This window comes from Pseudorca crassidens, chromosome 6 (assembly GCF_039906515.1).
Source record: "Pseudorca crassidens isolate mPseCra1 chromosome 6, mPseCra1.hap1, whole genome shotgun sequence".
NCBI classification, from domain to species: Eukaryota; Metazoa; Chordata; class Mammalia; order Artiodactyla; family Delphinidae; genus Pseudorca; species Pseudorca crassidens.
The window spans coordinates 121,500,151-121,516,672 of NC_090301.1; the positions used below are offsets into that span (position 1 = coordinate 121,500,151).

The window sequence follows — 16,522 nt, forward strand, 5'->3', positions numbered from 1 at the left end:
CACTTAGACTCCCATGGATACTGTGAGCCCATCCTGATCCTGTGCAGACAAGTGACATATTAACAAAGAGAAGGAGAAAATGAATCGTGAACATGTGATGAGTGTTTGCTGCATGCAGGAATCGCTCGGTATTTAACACGTGCCATCTCCTTTCATCCTTATAACAGCCCTCTGACATATACAGAGCTGTTATCCCCATTTCACAGAGGAGAAAACAAAGACACAGAGAGGTTCAAATACTTACCCAGGTCCCAGGGTGATGAAGACAAGATTGAAGCCCATTTGGCTGAATTTCACTCTTGCTTTTCACTGTACTCCCTGCTCTGAGAATTATGTGTTCTGCCTGCGTGCCAGAGGAGTCTAGTCAAGCTCAAATCTAGAATCTAGGCTCCGCGTTCCATGAAAGCGTCAAGGCCTCATGTCACAGCCTCATGTCACGGCAGTGTTTTATTGGTCTTTTTAAACAATTTTTTTTTTTACTCAGTAAAATAGGAACTAAAATACTTTGGATCTTACCCTGTGCTAAATGCAGGGCTAAAGACTCTTCCAAAATTTAAATTCATTCAGAAAATGAAGACTCTTATAGATGAGACGAGTGTGTCCATTAATAAAGCAAAGGAATGAATAAAGATGTAAATGGGAAGTGTTGGGCATGGGCTCTATAAGGTGATGGTTTAGGTTTAAGTACATTTTTAATACATAATGCTAGACGTATGGATGTTATCAGATGGATATTATATAGATATATAAATTTATATATATAAAACCTTGCTCTGAAAAAGTGTATTCTATATATATATATATATACATAGAAATAATATATAATATCTCCATTTTTAATACATAATGCTAGACGTATGGATGTTATCAGATGGATATTATATAGATATATAAATTTATATATATAAAACCTTGCTCTGAAAAAGTGTATTCTATATATATATATATACATAGAAATAATATATAATATCTCCATTTTTAATACATAATGCTAGACGTATGGATGTTATCAGATGGATATTATATAGATATATAAATTTATATATATAAAACCTTGCTCTGAAAAAGTGTATTCTATATATATATATATATACACATAGAAATAATATATAATATCTCCATTTTTAATACATAATGCTAGACAGGTATGGAGTTTATCAGATGGATAATATATGTATAATGGATTATATTGAATACAATGGAGCATATACATTATATAAATATTATATATAATATTTTATATATAAATGTATATAAATCCCTGCCCTGAAAAAGCATATTCAATATATGTAATAGATAATATTTACATTATAAATATATGTAAGTATAAATATTTACATGTTTAATATATAATGCTAGACAAGTATGGAGGTTATCAGATAGATAATATATATATAATAAAGTGGATTAAATAAAATAAAATGGAATATATAATATACATATTACATATATTTTATTATATATTTATATTTTATATATATATTTAAAATACGTCTCTGAAAAAGTGTATTGTTTCATGGTACAATCAGGTAAATGCACAGACATCACCACAATATAAGGTAGCAAATATTAAGTGCCATGTTGGAGTTAGAAATCATGCATGAGGGCAGCTCAGAGGAGAGAGAGAAACAACCATGTGGAACAGGGAGGAAGGAGGTTTGAACCAATGGACAGACTGGGCTCAAATCTCAGCTCCAAGTTGGGCAACTTACTGGCCCCCTACGTCCCAGATATTTTGTTTCCCAAATGCCCAGCACCAGCATAGGATGTGAGGAGGACTGATGTGAGAACAGATACTTGCACCATCATCTGCATCCAAGAAATGTTAGTTTCCCTTCCTCCTTTGCCTGGAGAACTAGGATTTGTTTAATAGAGAAGTCAACATATGACATGGGCTTGAAGAATAGTTATGATTGAATTGAACATGTAGAATAATAACAATAGTTAACACTTAACGTCAGTCATACGTTATTCCAGAACTTCATACTTCATGCAAGAAGTATTCTAAGCAATATCTAAGCAATATACATGAGTGTATATGTTCTTTAAAATAATTCCAGCATGAGGTGTGAGCCATCTTCAAGTTAACATATACATGTATACAGAAATCCCTGCATCTATACACACACACACACACACACACACACACACACACACACACACACACACACATTCCTCTCAACCATCCCCTGAGGGATGCACTTTTATCCCCTTTTTAAAGTTGGGCAAATATTAGGACAGAAAAGTTAAGTACTTGCCCAAGCTGTCACATCCAGTAAGTGGTGGAAGAAGGATTTGAGCCTGGGAAGCGTGGTCCAGGGTGCATCTTCCTAAATCCACATGAAAGTACCTCCATAGCACACCAGGACGGAAATGAGATTGCGTGGAACATCTGTGGCCAATGACAGTGAATGGCCCCGTTTTGGGAGTTTACAGTGCTTGCAGGGATTGCGAGAAAGAAGACTCATAAAAGCAGAATGAGATCCGCTTCGAGGGCGTTGAATATCAAGCTGAGGAACTCGGAATGCCTGTTTGACTGGGTTCGGACACTGTCAACACTGCAGTCAGAACACGTGTAGAATCATCAAGCTGGTCAGTCTGAAAATCACTCTTTAAATTTGGGAATGAAGCAAAGTATGAACAGGGCCTGAGTGTCCCCCGCTGCAGCGAGGTACAAACACATTTATGCAGCCTTAATCCTCCACATTTGATACGGAGCATGCAGACGTCCCTGATGTTTATGCACAAGAGCAACTGAAAGGATGATTGATGTGAGCAGTGGAAGTCGCCGCTGCAAACTGTTGGAAAAAGGGAATCAATTAATAGTTTTAGGGGATCTGGTTTTGGATAAAAGAAGCTTTAATGCATGCTTCCTTTCCTATGGATTATTACCCACACTTAATGGATGAAGAAGCCAAGATTCTGAAATATGGTACGAATGGCCTTTGGCTATACATGAAGTAATAGTAGATGGTGAATTTGAGGGGTCTCTTCCACCAAAGCTCTGCAGCTTCATGCTGCATCGTGTAGCCAAGGGTCGATAATGCTTCTCAAAGGGGATCAAGGTTAAGAAGAAAAGTGAAAAATGGAAATGTCGTGTATTTTCCACCTTCTGGGTGCTACAGTTGTGTAGGGTGCTAGAGACAGAAAATGAATGAAGGCACAGGTCCTCAAGATGACTGCTGGCTAGACGCAGAGACCACCATAAATGCATCCATTCTGGACTTTTTGCTATTGTGTTTCTGTGGCAGAAGAGATAATAGCTCTAAACCAAAAGAGTATCACCAGCTTTAAAGGAAACATTTGCTCGTGTGCTTGAGGGAACCTGTAGCAGTTTGATATTGTGGAAGGAGGGCTGGGGAGGAGAGAAGAAGCAGGAGATGATTTGGAAAACAGGGGGTTTTATAGGGCATACGGGGAAGTCTCTCCTTGATCTTAAAGCTAATGAACTCTCTTGTCAGATGGGTTAGATGGGAATAACTCTAGAGGGACGAGAATTGTCTGGAGGCTGTTGTGGTACCCGGAAAAGAGCTGATGAAGGTGGGGATGTAGATGGAGGTAGGGGACCCATCACCAGATATTGACTTTGGTTTTCACCTACTCAGGGGCAGACCTCAGAGCTTGTAGCAAATATTCAGGTATTTTTTCTCAGTTTATTAGCCAAACTAGTATCAGGATATTAATTATTTTAGTGTATAAAATTCTCCCTCCCTCCATCCCTCCCTTCCTTCCTTCCTTCCTTTTCTCCCTCCCTTCCTTCTTTATTCCTTTGTGCTTCAAGTGTCCCTTTTAAGAATGGAAATTCTGCGTTTTCCCTAGGAAGGGTCATTGCTTGAGTTACTGACAATTTAACAGAAAAAAAGTTGAAAGTCAGCTAAGAGCAAAAATGGGACAAAGGAGTGAGGGAGAAGAGAAGGAGATCCTGATGAACTTATAGCCTATTACGTGGTTTTGCCAGAGGCTGACACGATGTTGAAATCACTCTGCAGAGTGCTAGTTTGAGATCCAAATCTCACGAAAATGAATAATAATAAAAAAAAAAAACAGACACATGATGTCTGATTTCATGTTCCTTTTTCCAGTGACAGTCTGCTGTCTCTTCAAAGATCCCTATTCAGGGAAGTTAAATTATCTTAGGAGAAAATCACCTACATGACAGGTAAATTGAGCCTTATCTGCTGGTGTAGAAAGTGGTATTGGAAGGGAGCCTGAAAATCTCTGGGGAGGAAATAATGGTAAGATCATCCTAGAACATTTTAGTTATCACTTGGTCCTTTTAGAGCGAGCACCAGTCTTGGCCAATATATTGTATAGGACAGTAGGAACCAGACCCACAGTCTGCAGGTAGCTTGTGGGCTCAACAACTTGACCTTGTAGGCACAGATTATCATCAAGGAAGAAATATGAACAGTGTGAGCTATCCACCAGCTCCTCTGATGCTCCTTCCTTGGCTAGCTCCTGATAGACTGGGTAGCATAGGATTTCTTAACTATGTACATTGAACCTTTATTCTCTTTTTGTCTCTCTGAAGTGCCCTAGTCCAAGAATCCAGAGCATTAAAGAGCTGTGATAGTAGAAGGAATTCTAATATGTCATTGTTTCCATTCCCCCTTTAACTAGGGATGCTCTTCATTGAGAAAACATCTGAAAACTCCTCTCTTGATTTGTCCACCAAAAGCTGTGAACAAGAACTTCCCTTATTATGACATTGTGTTTGCATTTCTATGGAGCACAATTAAGAGGCTCCATGAAAAATAATAGGCTTTATAATGAAACAAATTAGGGAAGCAAAGGCTGTGGATCATTTCTTCACTGAGTAAACCTCTATGGGCCTCGCCTGTGATTCTAGGAGAAGCCATGTGATTCTTGCAGTGCCATGGAGACAGAGACAGAAATGTAAATAAATTTATGTATTTAGGTTTTCAGGTGGTGATGCATTTAGGAAAGAAGATAAAGTGAGATAGGAGGGCAGGTGGTGCTGGGCAGGGGAAAGGAGTTGGGGAGATCACCTATTAAAGCTATGGTGATGAACATAATAGGCTGGCCAGCTGGGCAGCCTTTCTGTCTTGGTTTTTCTATTTTCCAGTTGCTCCATGGCTACCCTGGACATGCTGGCTAATCTCTTTCTTGCTCTGGCTCCCGCCCTTGCTGCAATATTTATCCTTAATGCCAGGTCCTATGATAGGAGGCCAAGTCCTCCTGTCAACTCTGATGCTCGGTTCCCCATTTCACTGAGGAGGAAGTCCAGAAAGCTTTCAGTTTCTTTTTCGGAAATTGAAGAAGGGCAAAAGCATTGTTTCTTTTTGCTTTAGTGGAGTATGAAAAGTCTGATTTTGATAAGTGGGTATTTCAGCCTTTTCCAGGCATGTACCGTATGGTCAAGCTGCCATACATGTTGGTGTTATAATTCTTAGGGCAGAGATGGAAACATAGATATATGACACTCATCTCAACAGTCACTTTAGTACCCTTTATACATAACTCAGCAGAAGTCACACAAAAATCAGAACTCCGAAAAAATACAGCAATGGCAATGGAGGACTTTGGTGTCATAAGCATATACTCATTTTTAAACAAATATTTATCTTTATCTGCATAACATCCTCAAGAATAACTAGCAGTCTGGATCATCCAAGCCAGTAGATAATAAAGCCACATTTCTATTTATCTGTGCATTGATAGACATAATTTCTACATTATTAGTTGATTATATTTTATTTTCTAGTAAAACGTGACCCATACACCATCATTGTCATAGAGAAGATGATAGCCAGTTGTGTACCTAATGTTTCTATTGTTCTAGGAAGAGTTTTGAGCAACTTAATTGAGAAACTTCCTTCAAATCAATAATGCTTACTTGTTAAAGCAGAAGCCAATGGTGATTAGAAAGTCCTTCAACTTCTATTTTAAAAACAGCTTTACCAGTGCCCTTTCCCAGTGCTTGTAACACTTGAAATTAAATAAACTCCATTTGTGCTTGAGTTATTGGTGGAATAGTTTTAATACAGATAACAGAGGACCACACTGGTTCATCAAACTAGGAGAATGGTGAGGAAACGGGATATGAAGTTAATTACTTTTGATGGGGTAAGTGGAGGTAGAGATCCAGATGCTGTGGCCTTGGTGCTCTGCACCTATGAGAAGCCAGCGTTTTCTGCCCGAGGTCCAGTGCTGGTCCCTGAAGGCACTGGGCCCTCCAGTGGGAAAGGCATTTCGTTGAAGACATTCTTTGCAATCTTGGTTGTTCCTCAGTAACTTCTTATGGCACTTCTTACCTATCCCATCATTGGGAATAAGCAGGGGCGCATGTGATGCATTAGGATGGGGGTTCAGCAGTGTGTTTGGAGACTTTAATGAGATTTGCATCGCAAATAACTTTAATATGGATAAACTAAGAATAAAGTGGGGAGGGCTTCCCTGGTGGCGCAGTGGTTGGGAGTCCACCTGCCGATGCAGGGGACATGGGTTCATGCCCCGGGTCCGGGAAGATCCCACGTGCCGCGGAGCAGCTGGGCCCGTGAGCCATGGCCACTGAGCCTGCACGTCTGGAGCCTGCGCTCCACGGCGGGAAAGTCCACAGCGGTGAGAGGCCCGCGTACCGCAAAAACAAAATAAATAAATAAATAAATAAAAAATAAAGTAGGGAATTCCCTGGCAGTCCAGTGGTTAGGACTCTGCACTTTCACTGCTGAGGGCCTGGGTTCGACCCCTGGTCAGGGAACTAAGATCCCACAAAATGCGTGTGCAGCCAAAAAAAAAAAGAAAAAGAATAAAGTGGTTAACGTTAGGACTTCACTTAAAATTCCATTTTCTAAACTGACCAGACAGCAACCAAGTTTCAGGAGGATAACTGACAGCTCGGGTCAGGACACAGAGACTAGGAGAAAAATGACAACTTGGGCATTGATTGCATAAGAGCACATGCATGATAAAGGTTGTGTCAGGGCTGGGATGGGAATGAGGAAACACTCATACCCACTAGAGGACGTTTCTACTGCCGAATACAGAGGAATAAATAAATATCTCTTCAGTGGTACAGTTACACAACCTGGAAAGAGCAAGAGCACACAGTTCCTAAGATAAGAGAATAGGACATCAGTACATGACTGTAGCTCAAATTGTGGTCAATACCAAATGGGGATGGAAGTTTTTCTCTACCGTTGCCTTGAATCCTTGAGTTGTTCCTCTACTTCAGAGGCCATAACCAGGCAAAGGGAGCAGGGTGAAAAGTGGCAAGGATCAGTCATCCTCTTTGCCAACTATTAAGATCAAACTAGAAAGGTGGGACAACTCGAAAACAGAAGTCAAGGGCCGGCCTGGTGGTCCTAGCCTCATTAAATAACTGCTTCTATGAAATTACGGGTAGATGTACCACATATGCACTTATAATGGGCAATGTACTGCAAACAAGTTAGAAAAAAACATTCAATAGTTTAATTATCCTTTTTACCTCCTTCTATAATTTTAGTCTATAATTTTAGAATCCCTGTTTCTGGATTGAGACAACGTCCAAACCTTTGACAAATCTACAGACAAGAATGTTGGATTTGAATCTCAAGGAATTCTTCTCCTCCAAGTCATTCTCTTGCACCAGAGTTTTGGTGCAAAGTAGAAAGTGAGCTTCTCCCTTCTTCATAAGCCACCATGTGATATCTAACAGTGATTTTATTAATTGAAGAATATCAGAGTTATTAGCCAGTGGGTGTGTTGTGTCCAGCAGAAATGTCAGATTGTTCAAGTACCCTAGATTCACAGATGTTATGAGGAGACAATCAAGGTTGAGGTTTGGATCATTGAAATGGATTCCATTCCATACATACATCCTTTACTTGCTGTTTTCTTTGGCCATTTGAGAAACCAATGGATCTTCTTTTTATTGTTTGGTATTGATATGACATTAGCATGCAGGTTTTATCTGTGAATATTTGAGTCAGAAAAGAAGGTAGATGATAGCTCATTCATAATGAAGCAGGCAAATCAATGTGCTAACTCACATCCTACCTTAAAGATGAGGTACAGTTGGGCTGATGAGAACGTTCTGGGGATGGACAGTGGTGATGGTTGCCCAATAATGTGAATGTACTTTATACCACTGAACTATACACTTTAAAATGGTTAAAATGGTAAATTTTATTTTATGCATATTTTACCTCCGTGGGGGGAAAAAAAGATTAGGTTTGAGATTTTGGATTCCATCTGCAGAAAAAGTTCTACTTCAGAAATCATTCATCCAAATGAAGGCTAGGAGGCATAATTTTCATGTGCCAAATATCTCCCATGCTGTGTATGCCTTTGCTTAAACTTCACAGGGAAATGTGAATATAAATTACATAAAAATCAGAGCCTCCTGTTCTCCCTCGTGGAGCAATTAACAACGGAATAGTTGAAAAGTGTGTGTAGAAAAACCATAGGCTTTGGAATAAGACGACTTTGGAATTGAATCATAGACTAATTACTAACCAATTAAATGATTTGAAGATTTTTTTTCCTCCTCCTTTCTGTATCTCTAGGCTTCAGATTTCTTTTTAATCTGTAAAACAGTAATAATGATAATGGAAAGTGCTTAGTGTACTGACTGGCTTCAATTAATGGTAACAATTACTTCTGTGAAAGCCTCCCCTTCTAAGAGGAGATTTTTCAGTTATCTTCCATACTGCAGTGATTATGAACATGAGGAGTATCAGAACCTCACTGTGTTATTTACTTAGTATAGCTTTTAGATGTCATGTCTTATGACTTACTAAGATTGACTTATTTATAGAATGTGGAAGAGGGAGTTTCTTAAAGAATAATGTACAGTATCTCTGAAAAAAAAAATACTGTATAGGACATAATGCAGAATTTTCACCAGAGTCAGATTTCATTTGTAAGATCTGAGAAGTTGAAGATATTCTCTAAAAGTTTATGGAGCGACGTAGGTGGGTTTCCACATATGGTCCTTGAGCTCCCGTGAAGGTGCTGCCATGGTGTTGCAGACCTCACCTGGCCTCCTTTTCTCCCCACAGACCTTTGCAGGAAACACGAACGCTGACAGCGTGATGCACCACAAGTTACTGCACTCTGTGAGAGCCCGGTTCGTTCGCTTTGTGCCCCTGGAGTGGAATCCAAGTGGAAAGATCGGCATGAGGGTTGAGGTCTATGGATGCTCCTATAGTAAGTACCCACAGGGATTATCAACACGTGTGTGTTGGCGAGTGACGTGACCCAAGCGGTATCACGGTTACTGACATTGAGAATGCAATCTCCATCATTTTAAAGTTATTTCTACACTTTAATGACTTATGCATATTTGAAACTGTGAAATTCAACCCAGAGGTAGAAAAACTCTTTTTTGTAAAATCTGTACAAGATTTATTTCATTAACCACAATGTTTAAGAGTGATGCTCTACACCCTGATACAGAAGGAGTGATTCAAAATCCATCGAGTTAAAGGTCAGAGACAAAGTCAGTGGCTTTGAATCCCCAGTCAGTAAGAGTTAGAAAGCCTTTTCACTTGCCTTGGAATGATGACACATAACATCAGTAGATCGTTGTTTTCAGAGGTGGTACTTATTTTAAAGGTTGGCCTTAAGCTTCAGTAACAGTGTCATCTCATATCCTATGTAGTCACAGCTGCACCCTAACCCGACTGCTTTGTTTTCTGTGGGGCAGAGAGCAAAATCTACTAGTTCTTAGGTTATTTAGGGATGAAGTAACTTGGTGGTGAGAAGATGCTATGGGTTTATCAAAACAAAATGTTCAAAATGAAGAGCACTTGGAGTTTGAGATACCATTTGCCTTTGCAATACTAAAATAATGTAAGTTTAGTTCTTTCCTAGAAGTGCGGTGAAGTATTATACAACTCTCCCCTTCCTTGTTCTAGAAGGGAAAGAGAAGAAACATTTCAACCCAGGGTAACCCATGAGATGCTTCTGTCTTAGAATTATGCAGGCCCTCCATCCCTCTGTGAGTTGTTCTGGCTGAATTTAAAAGTAGAGCTCCAGCCTGCAGATAAGGACGCTTGTAAACACCGGTAGAACTGGCAATCACTCTAGAATAAAATTATGCAGGGAAGTTTCCCATCCCTATAACTCTTCTCTGCAGGTTTTATATTGAAATCGAAAATTGCATCATAATAAATTGTTTTTCTGTCTTAGCAGGGACGTCTCCTGCTTATAATGCTAAAACCCAATGACCCCTCATGAATGAACAAATTTGATTACTACCACTTTAATATAAATTAGTCCAAGAGATCCCTGTTTATGGTTACAGGAGTGCCTAATGTGTTATACACTTGTACTGTTTTCCATAGTGTGATCTACTGGAGGCTCACATCAGGATCAACTGAGTGCTCCTTAAAAATGCACTTCCTGAGTCCTGTTGCATACATACTGGATTGTGATTACTGGGGAGAGGGACCAAGAAAGCTGAGTGTTAGCAAGCGCCTCAGGGAAACTATGAACATAGAGTCTCTACTAAAAATAAAGTCCTGCACAGAGGGGAATGACATGCGAAAAGGTTGTCTTTATCTTGAACAAGTACTTTCAGAAAGAATGTGTTTTAGAACAGATGCTCCAACAAACCACTAGACCAAGGAGAGACTGCCTTGCACTCCAGCCCTTCCATCCAAAAGCATAGCCATCTACAAGGCAAGGCGTGTGTGCTTCCTAACCCAGGATCTGTGGGGCAGCCAGATTCCCATGCTACCTCTTCTCTTGATAACAGTTGTCACTACTAACGTTACCGAATGCAAGTTCCTGTGCCCAATGCACAGTGCGGCCAAACAAACAGAAACATTGGAGTTTGGAGCAGAGAAAAGTTTACTGCAGGGCCGAGCAAGAAGAACAGGTGGCTTGTGCGCAAAAAACTCCCCAAACTCCTCAAAGGGTTTCAGTAAAGCATTTTTAAAGGCAAGGTGAGGGAGGGGCATGGTTGGTTGTTGCAGATTTCTTGGTGTCAGAATCCTTTGTTCTTGCAGCTGTCCACATAGGTCACATCATGACGTTCTTGTAAACCTCCAACAAGACAAATATTATTCTCTGTTCTGCAACTTTTTATCTTTAAAAGAGTGGAAAAGTGTTATTCCCTTAAAGGTCAGAACATTGAGAATGGACTGTGCTGAATATTTCAGGCTATAGACAACATTCTTAACTTGAAGCAAAAGCAATAGAATACAAAGGTTAAAAGAAACAGATCTAATATGGAGTCAGATTTGTTCTTCCCTATTATACTAGGAGGTTTATTTTTAGGTACTACATGAAGCATTCATGCTGAAATAAAAAGTGTATTTATATTATTACTTCAGCCATCTATTTTGGTGTGATAATCCTATTTCTCTTTAACGTGTCCTTCTACATTTGTTTTCTCTGTCCTGGCAGTTGTCCTTGTTTTCAATGCCCATAGCTCTGCATGCTTGCACAGACTCATAGTGTCAAGTTAAATAATAGACTGTAGGGTAGAGAGAGACCTTTGAGCAACATGTTTAGTTTTTTCTGATGATGGACCCCTTTGAGAATCTGATGACAGTGAGGAACCATCACTTAAGAAAAGTGCCTACTGTAATATGCAAAATTTTCTACAAGATTAAAAGGTTGGTCTTCCCTGGTGGTGCAGTGGTTGAGAGTCCACCTGCCAGTGCAGGGGACACGGGTTCATGTCCCAGTCCAGGAAGATCCCACATGCCGCAGAGCGGCTGGGCCCGTGAGCCATGGCCACTGAGCCTGCACGTCCGGAGCCTGTGCTCCGCAACGGGAGAGGCCACGACAGTGAGAGGCCCGCATACCACACACACACACACACACACACACACACACACACACACACACACACACACACACACACACACACACACACACACACACACACACACACACACACACACACACACACACACACACACACACACACACACACACACACACACACACACACACACACACACACACCGTTCTCAGATCCGCTAAAGCCCAGATCTTGACCAAGCAAAGGGCTCCTGACATTGAGGTAGCTTTGTCCTACATGGAATCCTCTCCAGGAAAGTTCTGCATCTAATAAGTGCATCCTATAAGAAGATGAATTACCTTCAGGTAAACAGTGTGAGTGATGGGAAGTTAACCCCCTTGGGAAGCTGTTGGACACAGAACACCCTTTTCTGGGATGATCTTCCAGCTGGTACTCTATAATCTTCAATCACTAGTCCTTGGGCTTTGTGCTTTTCCTTTGGGAAAAAAGAACACATCCCTCTCTCTCAGGCTGTATATAAAACCAAAACCTCACCGTGTCTTCTGGATCAAAAATTCCCTTTCAACATCATCTTATCCCCCTTTTTTACTGGTTCATTCTGATAAACATAAAACTTGCCTGCATAAACCATAAAACAAAACAACTACGAAAGCCCGATGGTTCTCTTTATCTACCTTTCTCCTCTCCCCTCTTCCTCACAGAATAGCTTCTCCCCAAAAGTTGTCTTTAGTTACTGTTTCCACTTCTCCCCTCCCTTCCCACTGCAGCTGTTTCCAATCAGCCTTTAGCCATGTGGTGGTCAGTTTCATGTGTTAACTTGGGATGCTCTAGTCCCAGTGATTCAGCCAGACGCCAATCCTGGTGTTGCTGTGATGGACTTATTTTAACATCTACATCATTTGACCTTAAGTGAAGGAGATTATGCTTGATAGTCTGTGGGTCTGATGAAGTCAGTTGAGAGGTTTTAAGATCAGAGCTGAATTTTTTCCCTGGAGGCAGAAGAATTCCTGCCTGGGGACTACAGTTTCACCTCCTGCCAGAGAGCTTCCAGCCCACCGCTCCTGACAGTCTGTCCTTACAGGGGATTTCAGACTTGCCTCGCCAACCCATACAGTCACATAAGCCAGTTCCTTGCAGTGAATCGACCTGTGTACAGAACCTGCTGGTTCTATGCCTCTGGGGGGGACCCTGACTCATGCAGACTGCTCTACAGAAACTAGCTTAGTCAAGTCCACCAGTGACCTCCACGTAGCTAAAATCCAGTGGTCACTTTTCTCATTTCACTCACCTCTCAGTAGGATTTGGTTCAATTAGATATTTCCATTTTTTAAAAACCAGCTTTCTCTTTTATCTTGCTCTGTTCATTCTCAGGACTCTGTCTCAGGACTGCTACTTTCTTTTTTAAAAATTTTATTGAAGTTTAGTTGATTCACAATGTTGTGTTAGTTTCAGGTGTACAGCAAAGTGATTAATATATATATATATATATATACACACACACACACACATACATATATATATATATGCATGTGCAAGTTTGTGTGTGTATATGTTATTTTTCAGAATCTTTTCCCTTATAGATTATTACTCAAGGTATTGCGTATAGTTCCTTGTGCTATCAGTAGGTCCTTGTTGGTTATCTATTTTATATATAGTTGTGTGTATCTGTTCATCCCAAACTCCTAATTTATCCCTCCCCCCTTTTCCCCTTTGGCAACCATAAGTATTTTTCTATGTCTGTGTGTCTATTTCTGTCTTATATATAAGTTAATTTGCATCATTTAAAAAAATCCCATATATAAGCGTTATCATGTGTTATTTGTCTTTCTCTGTCTGGCTTACCTCATTTAGTATGATAATCTCTAGGTCCATCCATGTTTCTGCAAATGTCATTATCTCATTCTTTTTATTGGCTAAGTAGTATTCCATTGTATATATACACCACATCTTCCTTATCTATTCATCTGTTGATGGACACTTAGCTTGCTTCCATGTCCTGGCTATTGCAAAGAGTGCTGCTATGAACACTGGGGTGCATGCATTGTTTTGAATTATGGTTTTCTCCAAAGACTTCTACTTTCCATCCACCCCCGGCCCCCACCAGTGCCCAGCTAAATTCACAGGGTTCCATGAACTCAAATGCCATCCATATACTGATCACCTCCACATCTGTATCTCCTGGCCTGACCCTTGGAATTATATATGCAATAAGTTCGCTGTCTCCATTTGGAAATCTAATAAATATCTCAAGTTTATTACAGCATAAATAGAACCCTGGATTACCATTCTCTCAACAACTTGCTTTTCCACATCTCCCGTCTCAATAAATGGCATGGTTCAGCCATTTGCTAGAATAGAAACCTAGGAAGCAGCCTCGATTTCTCCTTTCCCAGAATCTCTACTCCTTGCTCTGCATCTATGGTTCATAGCAGCCCTCCCAGTTCCTTCTTTCAAAACACATTCTAAATCCATGCACTGGTCCTGCTTCCCTGAGTAATTGCACCTGTCAGTCCTCACCTGGAGCATTTAAATAGACTCCATCCTGGTCATGCCAGTATCTCCACAAACCTGTTTTTCATGCCAACGTAGCCAAAGTGATCTTCATAAATAAGAAAGAAAATCATATCATTCCACTGCCTACTTCATTTAAAATTGAAGCTCTTACTGGCAAGTAAAATCCCTTGAGCGTACCCTGCCTACCTCTTTAGCTTCCTTTTACTTTTTTCTGTCCATGCAGGCTTTCTTCCTATTGCTGACATATGACAGGTTTTTCCTGTTTCCTAGGCACAGAAGAGTTTTTCCCAGGATTTACATGGTCATCTCCTTCAGTCAATATGATTCTCAATTCTAATATCACCTCTTAGAGAAATCTGCTCGGATCAGCCTTCAAAGTGACCTGCACTGATTCCTGTGCACCAACCATTAACCCACAGTTATATGACTCACTTTTATTTTCTTCCTGGTGCCTGCCACAAACCAGAATCTGGTTTGTTTGTTCTGGCTGACTTGTTGATTGTTTGTCTTTCTGAGTCCCTGCACTAGAATGTAAGTGCCGTGAGGGCAAGCACCTTGCCTGTTAAGTGCCAGCACGCATTAGACACAAATAGCATTCAAGAAATATCTGTGGAATGGATGGATACATATATCAGGTCAGTCTCACTGTCTCAGCATAGGCCACCATGTTATTATTCTGGAATTACTTACCATTAATACACCCACTGTACTTTCTAGGGAACTGATTTTTTTCTTTTGCCTCATAAATCTTTTTCTCAAAATTCCATTTGAGTGTGTTGCTAAAGACTGGTAGAAATTTAATAGTTTGATAATTTCTGAAGACAAAGTTCTACCATTTTGTAAATCATTAATTCAATCATTTATTTATTTAGTTAACAACATTCATTTAGCACTTGAGATAAAATCATTAATTCAATCATTTATTTATTTAGTTAACAACATTCATTTAGCACTTGAGATATACTATGAATCATACAAAGTTCTGGGGCTTTAAGGAAAATAAGACCTTTTTCTGGACTTCTTTAAGTCCTGTATTTTTCCTTTGGAACCTTCTTTATGATTGCATTTCATAAGTTAATTGTGTACTTATTTTTTGGCATCTGTCTCTTCCTATTTGACTCCCATGTCCTGGCTATTGTAAATAGTGCTGCTATGAGCATTGGGGTACATGTATCTTTTTGAATTATAGTTTTCTCCGGATATACACCTAAAAGTGGGTTCGCTGGATTAAGCTGCTGCTTTTTTCTGAAATATCTTCATTCCCCTTCACTGGGACGACTCCTGATGGCCATTCACCACCCAGATCAAACGTAACCTGGTTTCTGACTCCCAGGCCCTATCATGTGACCTCATTTTATGAGCTTCAATTCTAGGTCCTATCTTGTCAAATTAAAATGACCTGGTGCTTCCTTGCCTAATAACTAGTCTCTTTATAGAGCATGATGGAATCATGTCCTAATTCTGCTACCTGAGACCTAGATCAGTGTCTGACAACTGTTATATGCTCCCCCGATATTTAATGTTTTGGCTCAAAAGCCTAACCATCCTTACTCATTTCTGAGAGTTTTTATTGTAATTTTTTTTAAAAAATTATATACTCTTTTTTAAAAAAATATTTATTTTTTTATACAACAGGTTCTTATTACTTATCCATTTTATACATATTAGTGTACATATGTCAATCCCAATCTCCCAATTCATCAGTTTTATACTCTTTTTAATGGGTCCTCTTTTCTATATATTTTATAGGAAATGAAAATTTTGAGCTTATGAGAATCTTCCTTATACATGGTTTCTTTACTACCTCACATTTTTTTCTCATTGAATAATTGAGAATATCATGGTTGTAATTCCTAAATTGAAGGTGTTTGGAGCCTCCTAAACCCATTCTGGTATATTCCGTTTTAAAATCTCTAGAAGTAAAAGCATGTCTCCATTTTCCCTAAGTATTTATGTTTTTTAAATATTTTTTCTTTGATTGCCTTCATTCCCTTTTATAAATGTCAAGGTGACTGTTCCACTTTACCAAGGTTCCTTTTGCTTCCACATCCCCAGGACCATCTTTTTGCCATGGTCACAATGATGTTCAGAGAAACAGATTTCTTTTGTGTGTTCAGATATGAACACTTGAACAAATGGTCTGCTCTTAAAAAGATGAACCTTCCTGCAAACACTCTTGACTTCTCTGAGCCTCTGTTTCTCATCTATAAATGAGAGTGGTAGTTATTTTAAAGATGACTATGTCATTTTTGAGTTTTGATGTATCAAGCCTTGAGCAGAGTATCT

The 16,522-nt window shown here is 39.6% G+C and overlaps 1 protein-coding gene across 1 annotated transcript in view; it reads left to right on the top strand.

Moving 5' to 3' along the window:
- The window catches only part of CNTNAP5 (contactin associated protein family member 5), an 883,101-nt gene that overhangs the window by 391,266 nt on the left and 475,313 nt on the right, over positions 1 to 16,522 (top strand). The window contains exon 4 of the mRNA XM_067742208.1: positions 9,006 to 9,153. Coding sequence (XP_067598309.1) covers positions 9,006 to 9,153 — 148 coding nt within the window. The remainder of the gene's footprint in view (positions 1 to 9,005; positions 9,154 to 16,522) is intronic.